The 15,996-nt window shown below is 39.7% G+C and overlaps 1 protein-coding gene across 1 annotated transcript; it reads right to left on the bottom strand.

Annotated features, from left to right (window-relative positions):
• Nucleotides 1–1,058: 1,058 nt before the first annotated feature.
• On the bottom strand, nt 1,059–15,496 carry zfh1 (Zn finger homeodomain 1). Its single transcript, XM_034318363.2, has 9 exons — nt 15,356–15,496; nt 6,894–7,252; nt 6,218–6,358; nt 5,348–5,648; nt 4,467–4,822; nt 3,609–3,962; nt 3,203–3,538; nt 2,960–3,119; nt 1,059–2,761 (listed from the first exon to the last, which is right to left on the bottom strand). The coding sequence occupies exons 1-9, from the start codon at nt 15,387–15,389 to the stop codon at nt 2,568–2,570; spliced, it is 2,235 nt and encodes a 744-aa protein (XP_034174254.2). The 5' UTR covers nt 15,390–15,496; the 3' UTR covers nt 1,059–2,567.
• Nucleotides 15,497–15,996: the final 500 nt, after the last annotated feature.

Below are 15,996 nucleotides of genomic sequence, written 5' to 3'. Positions count from 1 at the left end.
AAACTCTCGCAAAACCATAAAAAGAAAATGATAGAAATACTTAAGGAATGCCGGGTTAACTAATGGTAAAATAGAAAGAAAATAAATCGTATACAAACAAGAACAAGTTAAAGAAAGAATAGAACGTAAAAAAAAAAAAAAAAAAAAACGCGCAACGACAAAGACAAATAACGTAGACGATATAACAAAGCGATTGCACAGGAACGTTTGAATCGTTTACGATCGAGTTTCGAAACTAGAAAATAAAAATAGAAGATTCTCGCGTTATCTGTACCAGCCGAGGAACAGACACGCCGCGGTGTTATTCACGTTAAACCGCGGCGGATTCGAATTAGTTTAATATATATCATCGTGTATATATAATATATCGTGTCGTAATATTATAATAATATAAAAATATATTTCTTAACTATTAACACTATATAATAAATGAGTATTATTAAGCATCATCATCATATCTCGGATTCATTTTTATTTCATTTTTCTTATTTTTCTTTTTTCGTAGTACGGACACGATGCCTGTCGCGGATAACCGGAGCTTCTAGACGCGGAGGAAATGCAACACGGTGGCGTGTACCGTTTTCTTTCTTGGCCGAACACGATGCTACTATTTTGACACGACTTCCTTTTATTTTAAATATACACTCCTTCCAGTGTATCCCCGTAATTAAGTCGTCGTTTCCTTTCATCAATTGTTTTCTTCGTGTTTTTTTTTTTCACTTTTTTATCAATAACAATATATATATTTATAATAATAATATATATCACTTGTCACTCGTGGTACGTGTAAATAAAAAGAGGCATAAATCGTTATAAAATACATTCTCGAGTATTATCGATCTGTAGATTATATATATATTTATATAATATATATATACCGCTTACCTACGCGTCCGAATGAATAAAATCATAAAAATGTTGTAATAATAATATTTTTTTTTCTCCTTTAATAGTACAGTATTGGAAGCATTTAATATACTTATGAGTTTACGATCGGGGCCCGCATTTCTTGGTGAAGGGATTTCTTTCTTCTTCTTAATGCGAGGTTCTCGATGCCATTTTTCTTTTCTTTTTTTTTTTTTTTCTCGTTTCTTTCGTGCATCGGAAAATCAATGAACTTCGATGATCTTCGTCAATGTTTATGAATCAGACGAATGTCAACGAGCTCGACAAAAAGTACGAGAGGCCATGGTTGATGCTTCACCATGATGAATGATTTGTATGAAGAAATAAAAAGGGCGCTGATTCTAACGGAATGTCTAAGGCATACCTTTTTTCCCTCTATGTTTCTCTCTTGTATTTTGTATCATTATTGTCTTTGTAGATGACGTCATGGGGTCATACGATTAATCACAAATTATACGATGGAACTTCAGTTCATATTTATGGGATCTCTTGATGAATGTATGCTTTCCTGTGCGGATGCCGACGATACGATGACTGGAAATTGAAAGTAAGTACAAAACGATCGAAAGATAGTCGTTATGGCATCGATCACCGTCAAATAAGGTCCAGAAACACCTCGTCTCGAGTTTACAAAATTACTCAATCATCAGAGGAGGTCTGGAGTACCAGAGATTCCCAACAAATCAAATTCAGACACTTAACGTACAACTAGCCGAGAATTTTCTCCAATTAATTCTTCAGGAAGGAAAGAATAATTCATTCCCGATCGTTTCCATATTCTTCTTCTTCTTTTCGATAAACTGGGACTATTGTTGAGGGCAAATTCGATCGAAAATATACAGAAAATTACTCTTGCTCTTTTGGCACACGATTCTTTTATCGTGTATAGAATATACATAGAGTTTTCTTCTTCGAGAAATTGCATCAGAATTGCACGCGCAACTTGTTCAGTTCGATGGAACTTTTAAATATTCGCATTGCATCCCTTCGCCCTTTTGTCCCGCGACTGAATCCATCGCGTGCCCCGTGCAAACGTGGCTAACAAATTTGTACGTTAATTAGTTTCCTTATTATTGTCATGGTATATATAATAATCTTGTTAATAAAAATACTAAAATATTATGTATATTATATATAATATATAATAGATTATTGCATTATGCATTTTTGGTACCGTTGCGTATTGTTTGGTTTCTATATTTTTTTTTCATTTCTTTCTTTTTTCTTTTTTATTCACAACTCCGTCGATTTCAAAATCGACGCAAATTTATCATTCTTTTGTTCCTTTTTTATCTTCCAAGAAGATACACGCTCGAGATACTTGGACGATGCTGTTCAATCTTCTCCATTATTATTTTTGCTTTCTGGAAACCGCAATGCGCGTTTCTTTCATTTAGACTCTAATCGTTCGCTTACGTTTCACGCAGCGTTGTCGTAACAGATTCCGCAAGGTGTTCTTTAGTCGCGCAAGATTGGTCGTTAGCTCTTCGTCTCGTCCCTCTAGCGTGTTCTCGCGCGTCAACGCGAGGTATAAATTATCGTATTTGCTTTTTTTCTCGAGCTTTTTTTAAATGCCGAGTCCCGTGTGGAAGGAAGAAAGGACCGTACGTACTTAACTAAGCCGGCGAAGAAGATTTCGGTTTGAACTAGCAGAATACTACCTATTCTCTGTACGGCTTGCAGTAAGAGTAACGATGATTCATGTGCTGGCTGTACGAGCCCGAGTGAGAGAAACGCTTCAGGCACTTGGAGCATTGGAAGGGCTTTTCCCCGCTGTGCAGCCGCTTGTGTTCGGTCAGATGGTGCTTGTGCTTGAACGCCCTTGTGCACTCCATGCATTTGTACGGCCTTTGCCCTGAAGAAATTCACAGGATTTCTTTGTAATTCATATTTATGCAATAACGAGGAGCGGGGAGTATAATATAGGGCTAGGAAGTATGATAGGTCATGGGCAAATGTTGATAAAGGCTAAAGAAGATAGCCAATTAATTATCTATGAGGAGTACAACCTAGTTTTCTTTTAGTTCAGGAAAATAAGGTCCTAAATTCTTACCGGAATGTTCATATTTGTGTCTTGCTAGGGAACTGTGCTTGGAGAATGTTTTGTCACACCGATCACAGAAGTAAACGCCCTGCTCGATTTCCGCCGCTGGCGGGGCCTCTGGTTTACTAACGTTTTCACTTTCACTCTTCGTATTCGTTTGAGGTTGACTCTATAACGTATCATCCCATAATAAATATCATATCATATAAACTCTATTGAAACTGTGGATGCAACCGATGGTACCCCAATTACCTTTGGACCAATTTCTCCCCCTGTGGTAGGGACTAAACGTTTCGTTTCCACGGAATCGGTAGTCTCTTCGTCTATAACGAGCGGTGAATCCTCCAAATCATCCATGTCTGGGTTATGCGTCGGTGGATGATCATTCTTCAGTTCGACAGGAGGCGAGGGCGCTTGTTTGACCGAGACAACATCGTTCTCTTTACACGTTGACTGCGTGAGTCCTTCTTTCTTCGACAGATCGAGGGGTTGTTCGATGGTAGTCTGACTGATCGAATTAGCAAGTGGCACAAGAGGTGGTATCTTCGATTCTCGTCGATCTCTCGCTCGGGAATTTTGGAACCAAACCTAAACACAAAATTTCTTTCAGTAGAAATCAAGTTTCCATTAATTGGGATCTTGAGAAATAATGGTTCACCTGTACGACACGGGTGGGGAAATTGATATAATTCGCTATCATGATGATTTCTTCCTTTTTGGGCCGAGGATTAATGGCATAGTAACCTTTGAGAACAGCCAATTGCTCGTCGTCTATCAACGACCTTGCTCTAACTCTCCTTCCATTATCGTTGTGCGTTTGGGTTCCATCTTCATCGTCGTCCGAGTCAGCTTCCGAGCTGTCCTCCGCTTTTCTTTTGTAGCCTGATTTCGCGCTCGGTTGATTTACGTCCTCGAGCTTCGCCGCTAAACCCTCGCTCTGCGAATCATATTGATCCGTCGTTGACCAGTCCGGATAGTGTGCCATCTCGCTCGACATTTCGCTATCTTGATCCTGCAGAATGATATTTATTCGTTTGTTACATATTTCATGAAATCGACGACTCTTCCAATTGTACATTCTTTTCTCTATTTACAATAGAACCTCTGAGTAAATATAAATGAAATTTAAAAAGATACCGAAGGTGTTTAATTTAAACGTGTAATCTTCTAACGAATCATTTGAACCTTGGAACAATTTCGCAAAGACCTAAAAGAAAGCTTTAACCTCTGAACCCAAGGCTTGCACATCTGTTGAAGGTACGCGCGCTGTCTAATAATTTTACGGCACGTCAATCTAAGCTGAAGGCCGCAGGCATTTGAAGCGCATGTGGTCAACAGAAATATGGTAATTTACGACAGTGCAGTAATTTTCAGTCTGCTACCTTGCTCGGTATCTCTCAATCTCCAATACACATACACAGAGAAGAAAATGAAACCACTGTTTTCTTTTGTTTATTTTTTTTTTTTTTTAAATCATTCCCATCTGGTTCTCATTTCACACCGAACGATGCCTTACTTGATAATCCTCCTCGAACTCCCGTTTCATCGTCGCTGGTGAGGTAGACAACTTTCGTACGTTCGCTTCCAGTAATTGTTTCGTGACAGAGGTGTTGACGGTTTCCAAAATTCTTCGAACAGCGTCGAGACCCTGAGGATCTGCGGGCGCCGGTGATTCTTTGCCCTCGGTGCCCTCGGTGCCCTCCGAATCCGCGGTGGATGGACTCATAAGCTCTCGATGAGACTCGAATTGCTCGGCTACCTCGTCCAATCTCTTGGAATGTAGCTGAGTTAAGATCTTGCCCAAGGACATCCGTAGGAAGTAACTACCGAAACCCATCATTTGAGGCAAGAGGGTCGGCATATCGTAAATACCTGAAATAGAATTTTCCCTTGTTTCATTGTTTTTTCTTCGTGAATTTATATGATTTATAGTTCGACTTTGAAGAGATAAATTGCTCTAGGTTTTTTCATCTTTCTTTCGATATTAGTTTCACGTAAATGGAAGGGGATGTTAAATATTGATGGGCATGCAGAAAACTTTCAGAGACATTCTAGTAGGACCAAGTTAAACTTTGAGCGCTGGGCTTCTTCGCTTGATTGAATATCGACTATGCGAAGATATTTCATTTTAATTTCTTAATTAAAGCCTTTTTATTACTTTTTAATATTTAGAATTTTTTAATTGGAAAAATCGTGACTTGGTTTATGGAAATTGTTAACAAATATATTTAAACCCGGTAAATAATTATTCGAAACTTACGAATAAAATGATATCAACCTGTCTCGTGTTAACATCTGACCCAGAAATTGTGTAAGCGATCGAAGGACGAAAGGAGATCCGTACAAAATGGACACGCGGTCATCGCGATGAAATAAAATGGCGTTATCGACCCTCACCCGCTCCTTCTCGTTGTATTTCCTGGTAATCCGAGGGTGAAAGCTTCGGTAGAATAGGGAGGAAAGTGTTATTATTCGCCGCGAGCAGATCGACCTCGCGACGTCCCGGCGGCAGGGGTTGTTGCACTTTTTTCGAGCCACGATCTACATTGCTCACGTTCGTGTGCCTTGATTTCTTTAAGTTCACTATCAGACACTTCTTCGACGTCGTGTGACTCGAATACGAGCCCGAATGAGAGAAACGTTTCCCGCAATTGTTGCATTGGAATGGCTTTTCACCGCTGTGAATGCGAAGGTGCTCCTGAGGACACGTACGAAAAGAACAAATGAAACTAAAGAACAAATTAATAATAAATTTATATTAATTAATATATATATATATATATATATATATATACACGATAGGCCAAGACAGGTGAACGTATACCTAACAAATTATTGAATTTTTATACGAAAAAATTTGATTTATATTTTGATCCGTTTATCACCCCTTCTGACCTACCGTTTATTTAATTTTAGCCGTATAATTGCAATTCTTTTTAGCTATTAAAATTTGAAAATGTTTTGTTAAAAGAATTAGATAAATTTGAATAGCTTAAAAAAATGAATTGCATGTATACGCTTGAAAGAGATGTACAGAAGATGAAAGGTATAAAAATTTTGTTTCTTAATCGATGCATTCTACGTACGCTTATATTTGAAAATAATAATAAGAAACTTAGATTGGTATAAATTGAATCCGGTATTACACGCGGTTACAGGAGAAATTATATCGAGCAGTGCTGTGTGAGAGACCGTGAAAAGGAAACCAAAGAACGGAAATAACGATGTACGAATGAGAAATGAAAAATAAGGGTGCACTCGTAGTACCTTGAGGTGATGCTTAAACTTGAAGGCTTTCTCGCAATGGGGACACTTAAACTTACGAAGCACGGCACTTTCATCATGGCTGATCATGTGCCTCTGGAGTCGGTAGACGTTAGCAAAAGTCTTGCTGCACACCTTGCAGGACTGGAAAAATACATTATTAATCTCGCCAATTGTCAGTCAGAACTTTGATCCTTCATCTGAGCAATCATTTATTACAAAACGATGAAATTAAAATAACAAATTCAATTACTAAATAGAAATGACAATGAATATCTCTTGTTTGCAGATAATTTAAAAAATACAGAAAATATAAAATAAAATAAATTTAATAAATATTTGAATTTTACTACTCAGACGAAGGATTAATTGTCGGCTGAAAATAAAATATAATTTTCCATATCATTATACCCCAAATCTGAAAAATACACCCTCATCGATACTCCTCGATCCTGTTCCTTAATCATCCCCCTAAACATTCAACAAACAAAAGGAAAAGAAGGAGAACACATCGTACAGGACAAGAGCAAACATCTTCACGTATGAAGAGTACATGATGAGAGATAAAGAAAGGGGTGGGATGGGGGTGGGTTAGGAGAATCCGCAAGCCAGTCGCGCATGATCGATAATACACAAGGAACAATGGAGTCCTCTCGTCCTTGACGTTAGTTTCACTCACCACTTGGGGGAATTGAGCGTTGAGATCGTTCTTGTCGATGGCGTACGGGGTCTTGTGCGTGTCCTCGAGATGGAGCTGAAGCACGTGGACGTCCCGACAGAGGATACCACAATGGGGACACCTCTCGCCACCCTGCTTCGTTGATCCGCCCTCACCGCCGCTACCACGGCCACCACCACCACCACCACCACCTCCTGTTCCTGTTCCTGCACCACCACCAACGCCTCCTCCGCCACCACCAACCTCGCTACCTGTCCCGCTACCACCTCCACCGTTACTTCCTGTGGTTGGCGCCCCGGCTGCGCAACCTCCGCCCACCTCCGCGTTCACGACACCTGCTGCCTCGTCCTCGCTGCAACCTGAAACACAACCAGCCACACGTGCACACCGTTATTTCTTCTCGCTCATTTTTTAATCTATTCCTCTTTTTTCCCTTCTGTAGCCTATCGGTGCCCGGTACGGCGATAACAGGACATCGACGAGCTGGACGAGGGTGGAACGTTCATCAGGATGCAGATGCGTTTTAACGCTTTTCGAAGAGCGCAAAGGAATTTCGTCGATTCGATTTTTGTCAAAGGAACTTGATAATATACTTGGGGATTTTCATCCCTTAAATAAGACGCTTAATTGCACTTCTAATTTTGAAAATGAATCATGGAAAAATATTTTTCTTCTCTCATTTGATACCAGTGAGCACAACACAGCATGTACAAATATTAAAAATTATCCACTAACATAATTCACTGGGCATACAGTTTCCTGGAAGAGTATCAGCGGTTTTACCAACCGCCAGAAGGTGATTCTGGCCAAGCTGATATCGTGCACGAGAGCTGATAAATCGTACAGGGCAATTAATCAACCGATCGTTATAACACACCGTTCGGAATTTAAATTCATCTTGTCGCAAGCTGTTGCTAAAACACCGGTCAACTAACGAGCAATCGATACAAACCGACACCACGATGTAGATAGCCGTTTTCAAACCTGCGGTCACACGATCAACCGAATTTCCTTGTTCGATACCTCGGACATTAATGGACAAGAGAGAAAAATGGAAAAATCAAAGGAAGAAAAATATATTTAATTCGAAAGAAAGCTCTGGACGATGAGATATTTGGCGAATCGCCGGGTAAGACAAAAATTTCACCGTGAGTCATCTTCATCGAACACTTTCGCCAGCAAGAGAAGCTTTTAATCACGCTTCTGCATTCTTCGCCATGGAGATCACCAATGGTCAAAACATCTTTCTCAAGGTGTCTTTCGATGTTTCTTTCACTTTTCGGGCGAATCTTTCGTTCTATTCTCGGAGACTGATAAATGGGTTTGATTCTTGAGTTATACTGTTTTTGGAGATGATTAATCCTCCGCCTCCTTTTGTTTCCATTCGAAAACGCTTTCAAATTCCAAAAATTGGAACTTTTCCGAATTATCTTGTTAGTTTTTCGTGTTTAGATAAATGGAGTTTCATTGTACCGGCACCGATTTTGCTACAGCCTGTATAATCTGTTACAACAAAGCTTACGGCCCGTTGTACCACCGCGAGAAGCGAACTTTGCTCGCATTGTAGACCGATAAAACGTCGAAATGGGTCAGAGCCGTGACCTTTCCTACCGTTCGAGGATGTTGGCTGTGTTGCTTTCGCGTTTGGCGACGCTTTTAAAAAGCATCCGACAAATCCCGTGACCGCTGCCACGATAAACCTCCACGCGTAGAGATCGTTACGAAATCCTGCTCTCTTGATTATTATTATTCTCGTTACTGTACATCCTTATCGAGCGGAAAATACGTTCATCGGCGAGGTTAACATACTCTTTTTAATCATTCATCGTTGAAGATGAATGGCTACTCTTAATATAGTCGGTATCTCCTAGTTGCATAGGAAGATGAAGAAAACTTTTATTATTAGATTTCAGATTTTTTATTTTCAATTACAGAAATTATTAAGATACTTTTGATATGTTAATTTAGAATTACAGTATTCGCTTGATAATTCCCTACTTTGGAGCCTTCAGAGGTGGGCATTTTAAAAAAACAGGAAATTAACGAGCTTCTACTACAATAATGCAAGTTTTAATGTCAGACACCATCAATATTCGCTTTTTTAAATGAAATTTCTTGAGCGTGATACAGTTGGTTCTTCATGCTGATACTTCTTGGAAAATTCTTTTAGGGAATAAGAAGAAAAAATTGACGAGGAAAGTTTCTCGATAACTGAAGCTTCCGAGATACTAAAAGTTCTTCTGCTATTAATATTTTTATTTCATTAAAATTGTAAAGATTCATAGGTGATAAATGGAGGTCTCAGAAATCAATTTTACATATGAAAAAGTAGAAAATTGTATTTTACACAAGGCTCTTATTAGAATACTAACTAACATAGAATTAACAATTTTTTAGGCGAAGCTTGTCACCTGTTCCCACGGTTATCCAGAAACTAATTCAACTCCAGAATGAATGTATATTATCTTGAACAAGCGTGGAACATCGAAGCAATCGAGACCACGTGCAGATGCGTATCTTTTCAGCAGCCGTCCTCGAGGGAAGAGGATGCGCCACCAATGACGTCAGTGGAATGCAGAAACTGGCATAGCAAATTGTAAGTAATATCACGCAATCTCGGATCCATTCGACTCCGAGAGACTCGATCCTCCATTTTCTTTGCACAAGGAAGGAAATATACTATCCTCTGATACTTACGATTAGATTAGATTAAATACTATGGAGGGTACCACTAGGTAGACAGTTCCCCCAATTTTATTGCAATTGAATTTTTAAATAACGCTTTTTAAATTGAAAGCTTACATTTAAAAATTAATCGATTATTTCTTTCTTTTTTCTTCTTTTAATTATTCTATTATTAAATGGTACACAGGTAGTTTGACCGACGCCATTACATTACGACGAAGATATAAAAGCGTTATTTTTCCTCTAATGCGGCTTTTATCGCGCGGACTATCTCGTAAATCGGTGATCCCAATGTGGCTACCCGCGGCGTATTTTATTTTTATTCGCGTGTTCGGCCTCTCTTTTCCTCGCTGAAAGGTGGAATGCGCGATCGTTGAAAGGTAGAAAAGTTCGCTGTTGAAAAGCAGAAACGCCGCTAACCGGAAAGTATCGACGGCTTATTTTTCTTGTTTGCAACATCGTGATCCCGAGCTCTTTGTGTTCTTTGCAGGGTGAAATTATTTTTGTTGCCGGTCGATTATTAACAGGAATATAATGTTGAGATCGGTCGAAAGAAAAGTGTTATTATGCACGATTTGTCCTCCATTTCGCTACATTTTTTATTCTTTTCTCTACTCCTAAACGCAAAGAGTTTCGATTTAACTCCTCCATTTTTCTGATAAATGAAAATTTTCTGTTTAAAATTTCGAACATACATTCAAGCTTCTAAACCGAGATTTCTCGGATTTCCTAGAAGCTCTCGTAACAATTGGCCGATGAATCTCGCGGACGAAAGCTGCCCACTTTTCAGACACTTGACGCGCAACTATTTTCTATGACGACCCTTGGAAATGTTGGGACATGCCATAGAGAATTGAACAGTCCTAGAACCGCTATTAAATACTAGAAGGTTTTACCATGTTTATTTGCTTGAAAGTCATAGAACACTTCAACCAACCTGAGAATTTACAGTGGGCGGACCGAGGAAGAAGCGTGAAGCGATGGGATTGGGAAGGCAAGGAAAATGGACCCTCAGTTCCATGGCTTCTTCCATAAAAAAACATGCTCGTTGGATACTAGTAGGTTCTACTAGATTTATTCGACTATCAGACTCGGATAATAAAAAATTCTAGTAGGGTTGTTCGAATCCTAGGTTCCATTGTGTTTCTTTGAATACTAGGATCGGATAGGTGGTTCTAAAGGACCCAATGGTTCCGCGTACCAATCCGCGCACCTTGATTGAACGGAAAAGGAAAAAATGATCTACGTTGGTTAGACAACGCGGATCGGGTCGTAAAGGCGCGTTCGCACGGCGCCGAAGATGCGGCGCGGTGGCGGCGATCCCACTGACGCCACCGCCGCGTGCGAAGTAAACGATTTGTCGGAGAGGTCATTGAGCCTGATAGGGCGCGGCCGCCATCTTCCATAACGTTAAAACCACTTCTGGACGACTTTCCTAGCGACGCTTTTGCGCTACGTACTCTCGTGACCGAGTAGAAACGATTTGTAAGCGTTGCTCGCCTCGATTAGTCTATTTAACGCGTCGTCGAGCAACGTGTTTAGATGAGAACTGATACGATTACGCGGCTTTCCAGCCTCCTCCATCTTCGGATCGCTCGCGGTCCGAACCGATTTCCATCCCGAACGTGTTGCGATCTTTTTTCGTTTGTCATTTAGAGGGGTGGAACTTTGAAGTGTTCCTTTTTCAATCAATTTAAAGTGTTTCGAAGAGGAGGCGCTCTCGAAGTTCCACAATGACCTTTGCTTTTTAAATAGAAGTGTAATTCTTCAAATTCTACCCTTTGTTTCGGGTGACAATTGGTATAATAGTTTTGATGACTTTTACCGCAAAAATCTGTATCAAATGCAGGTGACTATCATTCGAGGGTAGATTTCACCCTCAAAGAAGTGAAGTGTACATTGCAATAGCTTGCAATTAAGTATAATGTTTGAAGTAATTCGTGAAAGGCGTTGAAAATCAGACACATTGATAGAACGAGTCATTCGATGATAGTGAATCCTCGCCATCGCTCCTGATTGAACGCAAACGATGGCATCGTTATTCCACAGCATTATGTGTGTATACGTACCAGCCAATCGATGGAACGGGCGTACCAATTGGCCACAGGCTAAATGTCGACCAATCGCTCGTATCAACAATTTTGTCGATTAATTCGAGAGAAACGCTCGAAAATCGTTGAGAAATTAAAGGGTTCGCGATTTTCGGGGTGACTTATGAAGATCGATTGAAATAATCTGATGAATTTTGAGACTTTCACGGCTCAGTTTGTTTAAAGTATTTTAAGAAGAAATATAGAAAGAATGTCCAGATCTAAAAAATAATCAATATTTTTTATGATTAATATCAGAGTCCTTTATCATATCATATGTATATTTCCACCAAAGACAGTCGAAAAGGAGTACGTGCTATGCAAATGTGGGTGAAACGATAATGTTTCTTTCATATCGAAAAAAGAAACCAATAATTGCGTCACGTTTTATTATCATTGTACATTGTAATAGCGTGAATGAATTCGAGTCGATTCGCCTGCCCGTGATCCACGATTTCCACGAAATCGAACGTAACAAGTATATCATCGATTCGTCTTTCATTCGCAAATCAAATTGTGTTTCTTATACAAAGCAACACGCTTGAATTACACTAATATTTATCGAATATTTTTAAGAACTTCTTTGTATGATTGTTTTTGAAGCTGGTAGTAATCTAAATACGTTTTTCTATTTTATTTATTTTAAATTTATGTATATGGAAGTGGTTACGTTAATTCTAAAGGGAGACAGAGAAAATAAGAAAAATAAATGTTAATTTAAAACGTGGGACTCGTCAAGGTACAAGCTCTAACGAAACGTCCGAGTAAATACAGCTACAACGACCGACCTCGTGCCATCGAATAGAGTTAATTACTCTTTTGTCGTATATACCAACCGTGTTTGAGAACTTTGCAAACGAAGACACAATCGTCCGCGTATCTAACAATAAGCACGCTACGCTTCAAGATATTTGTATAGTTTCAGCGTCTCGTAATTAAGTCAAAATTAGACCATCGTGATCTTAATTAAAGGAGATTCTCTGCGCTGAAACATCACGAAATAATAATAATATCTCAAAAATAACCAAATTAACGCTTTAATTACCGGAATGAAAATGGACACGTGTAGCAATTCTAATTATCAAATTTAGCTACTTTACTAATTACAAATTCAACGTCGGTCATCGATGACCTAGCAGAATTTTCCAAAATTTTCATACTGCAAGTTTCTATTCTCGTTAAAATGTCTTGAAAGTGTAATCATCGGCTAAGGAAAAATAGATAATGCCAGAGGCTAACTCGATCTCCCGTTTTCCATTGTTCGCGACGGAAACTGGACAGTTTCGCAATCATGCCGGTCGTTCGCGCGTGCAACACGATTATTTGTCCGCGTTTCGCTGAAAAATACAGAAACAGACGGCACGACGATAACCGGCCGCAATGAAAGATAACGGATGCCGAGGGAAGAAGAGAGAAAGGGAAAAATAAAAAAGGGAATATACGCGGGCGGATGACTTAGTGAACTGCATACGATGCGCAACCACCGATACAGTAGCGTCATTCATCTCGACCGCGGAATATAGGGAAGCTTATCTCTCCTGGCAAGAACAATGTACTCTCTTGGTGTGCTCGAACAAAAGAATCTCGCGAAAACGAGCCGTGGAATTCGTCGAGATGAATACGAACAGCGTTTGGATATCCGTCTTATTTAAGACGCTTGAATCCTCAGAGAATCAGTCAATGATATCGTTTTTCAGAGGATATCGATTATTACAATGACTATTGTGGGACCTAAATAATTTCTAAACTAAAATTTAATAATTCTTGAATCATCGCAAAATCATTCAATGATATCACTTTTTAGAGGATATTAATTATTACAATGCCTATTGTGGGACCTAAATAATTTCTAAAATAAGATTTAATAATTCTAATTAATTCTAATTAATCCGTCATTTTGACGGATTTTAAGACAGAAAATTCTTTCGAATGACCAAACAAAATCAGTTGCTTTCGAGACTTAAGAAAATAATTTGTAAACCGATCGTTCATTCGCGCCATATAAATATTTACTTGAAAGTCGAGATCGTGGAGGAGTACTCGGCGGTCTGTATCACGGCCTCGATTCATCCAAAAGCACCGAACCCGATTGAATGGCTGCCGTTGAAACGACGATTCTCCTGTGGACACGATTGTCAGTGTTCTCCGTCAAAAATAGAGCCGCGGCTTTTCGTGCGTTCAGTCGGTAAATATTTTCACACGGGGCACGACTTCGTTCTCAAAGCTTGTACAATAATCGTCGGCTCGTTTAGATTTGTCGAAGAACGCGCACTACTGATCTTGGCCTAGCCAGTGTTGCGTTTCTAACGAAAGGAACTAGACTATTATAAATTATTGGTGTTCCTTTGTAAACCTGAGTAAATTGACCACCGTTTAGAAGGTGAAACTTGGTTGCACCTTTCGAACGATTGGCAATGATCCATCGACATGATTCAAATTAAGAATTAGAATTACAAAGGCACCTTAATCGCGCTAATAACGTGAAATAACAAATTGGAACATTAAAAATTAATTTTCAATATCTTTATTATTGTGGAGGATAATTAAATAGTAAATTAATTATTCGATAACGTTCAAGTGCGATTAAATAAGGTTTCTTTCGAAAAATACAACCATGACGCACCGAGCTCCACGTTTGAAATGGTTTCGCGCATCCGCGCCAGAAAAGTAGTGCGTGTCAGGTCTAAAGTTCGGTTTCGGTTGAACAAACTGTATCGCCGTGAATCACGAAAAATCATCGGAATCATTAGGTGACGCGACACCGCTGAGTTCTCTGCGATAAAACAGAGAAAAACTGTTCGCAAATCGATGCGAAGTTGCGAAATCCAATAAATCTCGGTAAGTAAGAATAAAAAAAAAAACTACGTTTCCGACGAGTGTTAAGGTTAAGACGTACACGCGACGAAATTTGGCGTCGAACGCGTTCCCTTTGATGACGCGTTCTGCGAACTGTTTATAGGATCACTGTTTCGGAAATCGTGCGTTAAACAATGCTAAATTTGACACGAAGTTTTTAAATAAATTGCATAACAATCGGTGACAAAATGAACGATTCTCAGTACGCCGCCTCATCTACGTTCTTTTCAGAAACAAAACACGTGTACCATTTATTGGTACTGCGTTAAAAATAATAAATACAATTCATTATCGTGTTATTTCGTAGATATAGTTTTGCGTTTAATAAACAAAAAGGAAAAACACGTCGATCTTATTCGAATGATCGTATTTGCGGACAAATTTTACACGTCGTTTCGTCGAAAAATAGGTGATATTTTCATGATCTCATGCGCATGCGCGAAAGAACGCGTGTGTTAAACGCAACGCGCATTCGGTTTTGTTCTCTGTCTCTTTTTGGCGCGCACGCGCGAGCGCGAATAAACAGACGTATTTACGAAGCACACGCAGAAATCACGTGTAAAGTGCTTTCGATTTTATGAATTCTTAAACAGATTACCTGTATCATTGACGAAAAATCAATGAAACAACAATACAACGTCATCATAAGACACTATTACGTTCTTTAACGTAATCGTACGATCAAAGTATGATATTGAACAAATCACTGCGTTCCACGTGTAGATTTTAGGAAAAAATATTACCACAAAAATGACACTATGTTTTCACATAAACAAGATACGTGTTTAAATCACAAAGGGCGGGAATGAAATAATGAATTGAATGACTTACCTTTGAACGTATTTCGGACGAGAGTCATGCTCATATTCGCGTGAGCGCGAGCCAGTGCTCCCCGAGGTACGTCTTGCGTCTCTTCGACAATTCCGCCAGGTTGAATGCTTCAGTAGCCTTAGCTCGTTTCGTGATCCCGCTCAAGAGTTCGTCCAGCGTGATCTGTGACGTTTCAAGGTACAGCGACGCATGGTTGCAATCCTGCTCCCCGTTTCTCCGTTGGATCGTTCGATAAATACGTCGCCGGTACGAAGTAACGATAACCGCCTGTTCTCACGTCGTCGGGAAGCATAGATACGAAATACGGTCTTCAACGTCCGTCCGTGCAACAATTCAATCGGGCGTCGGGGAAAAAAATGGCCAACGCGATGCGTCCAGGACGATCAGCTCTCGTGGTGTAATTCACATCCGCCAACGTGTGTCAGTGCAACGATCATTCGTTGTCGTTCTCTCCTTCGATTGTTTCAGGTTACGTACGATGACAACCGGCTCAGGTGTATCAGCAGGATGAAGTATCACACCTTTGCCTCTTTGATCACCGTTCAACCGACTCTTGACTCCGGATATCCACTTGTCGATGAACGGTTTATCGAACGACCGTATGACCAACGCGAACGACGATCACTTGTCGTAGCAATCAT

Source organism: Osmia lignaria, chromosome 6 (assembly GCF_051020975.1).
Source record: "Osmia lignaria lignaria isolate PbOS001 chromosome 6, iyOsmLign1, whole genome shotgun sequence".
NCBI lineage: Eukaryota > Metazoa > Arthropoda > Insecta > Hymenoptera > Megachilidae > Osmia > Osmia lignaria.
Note: the sequence above shows the minus strand (reverse complement) of the source record. Positions and strands in the feature narration are given on the sequence as shown.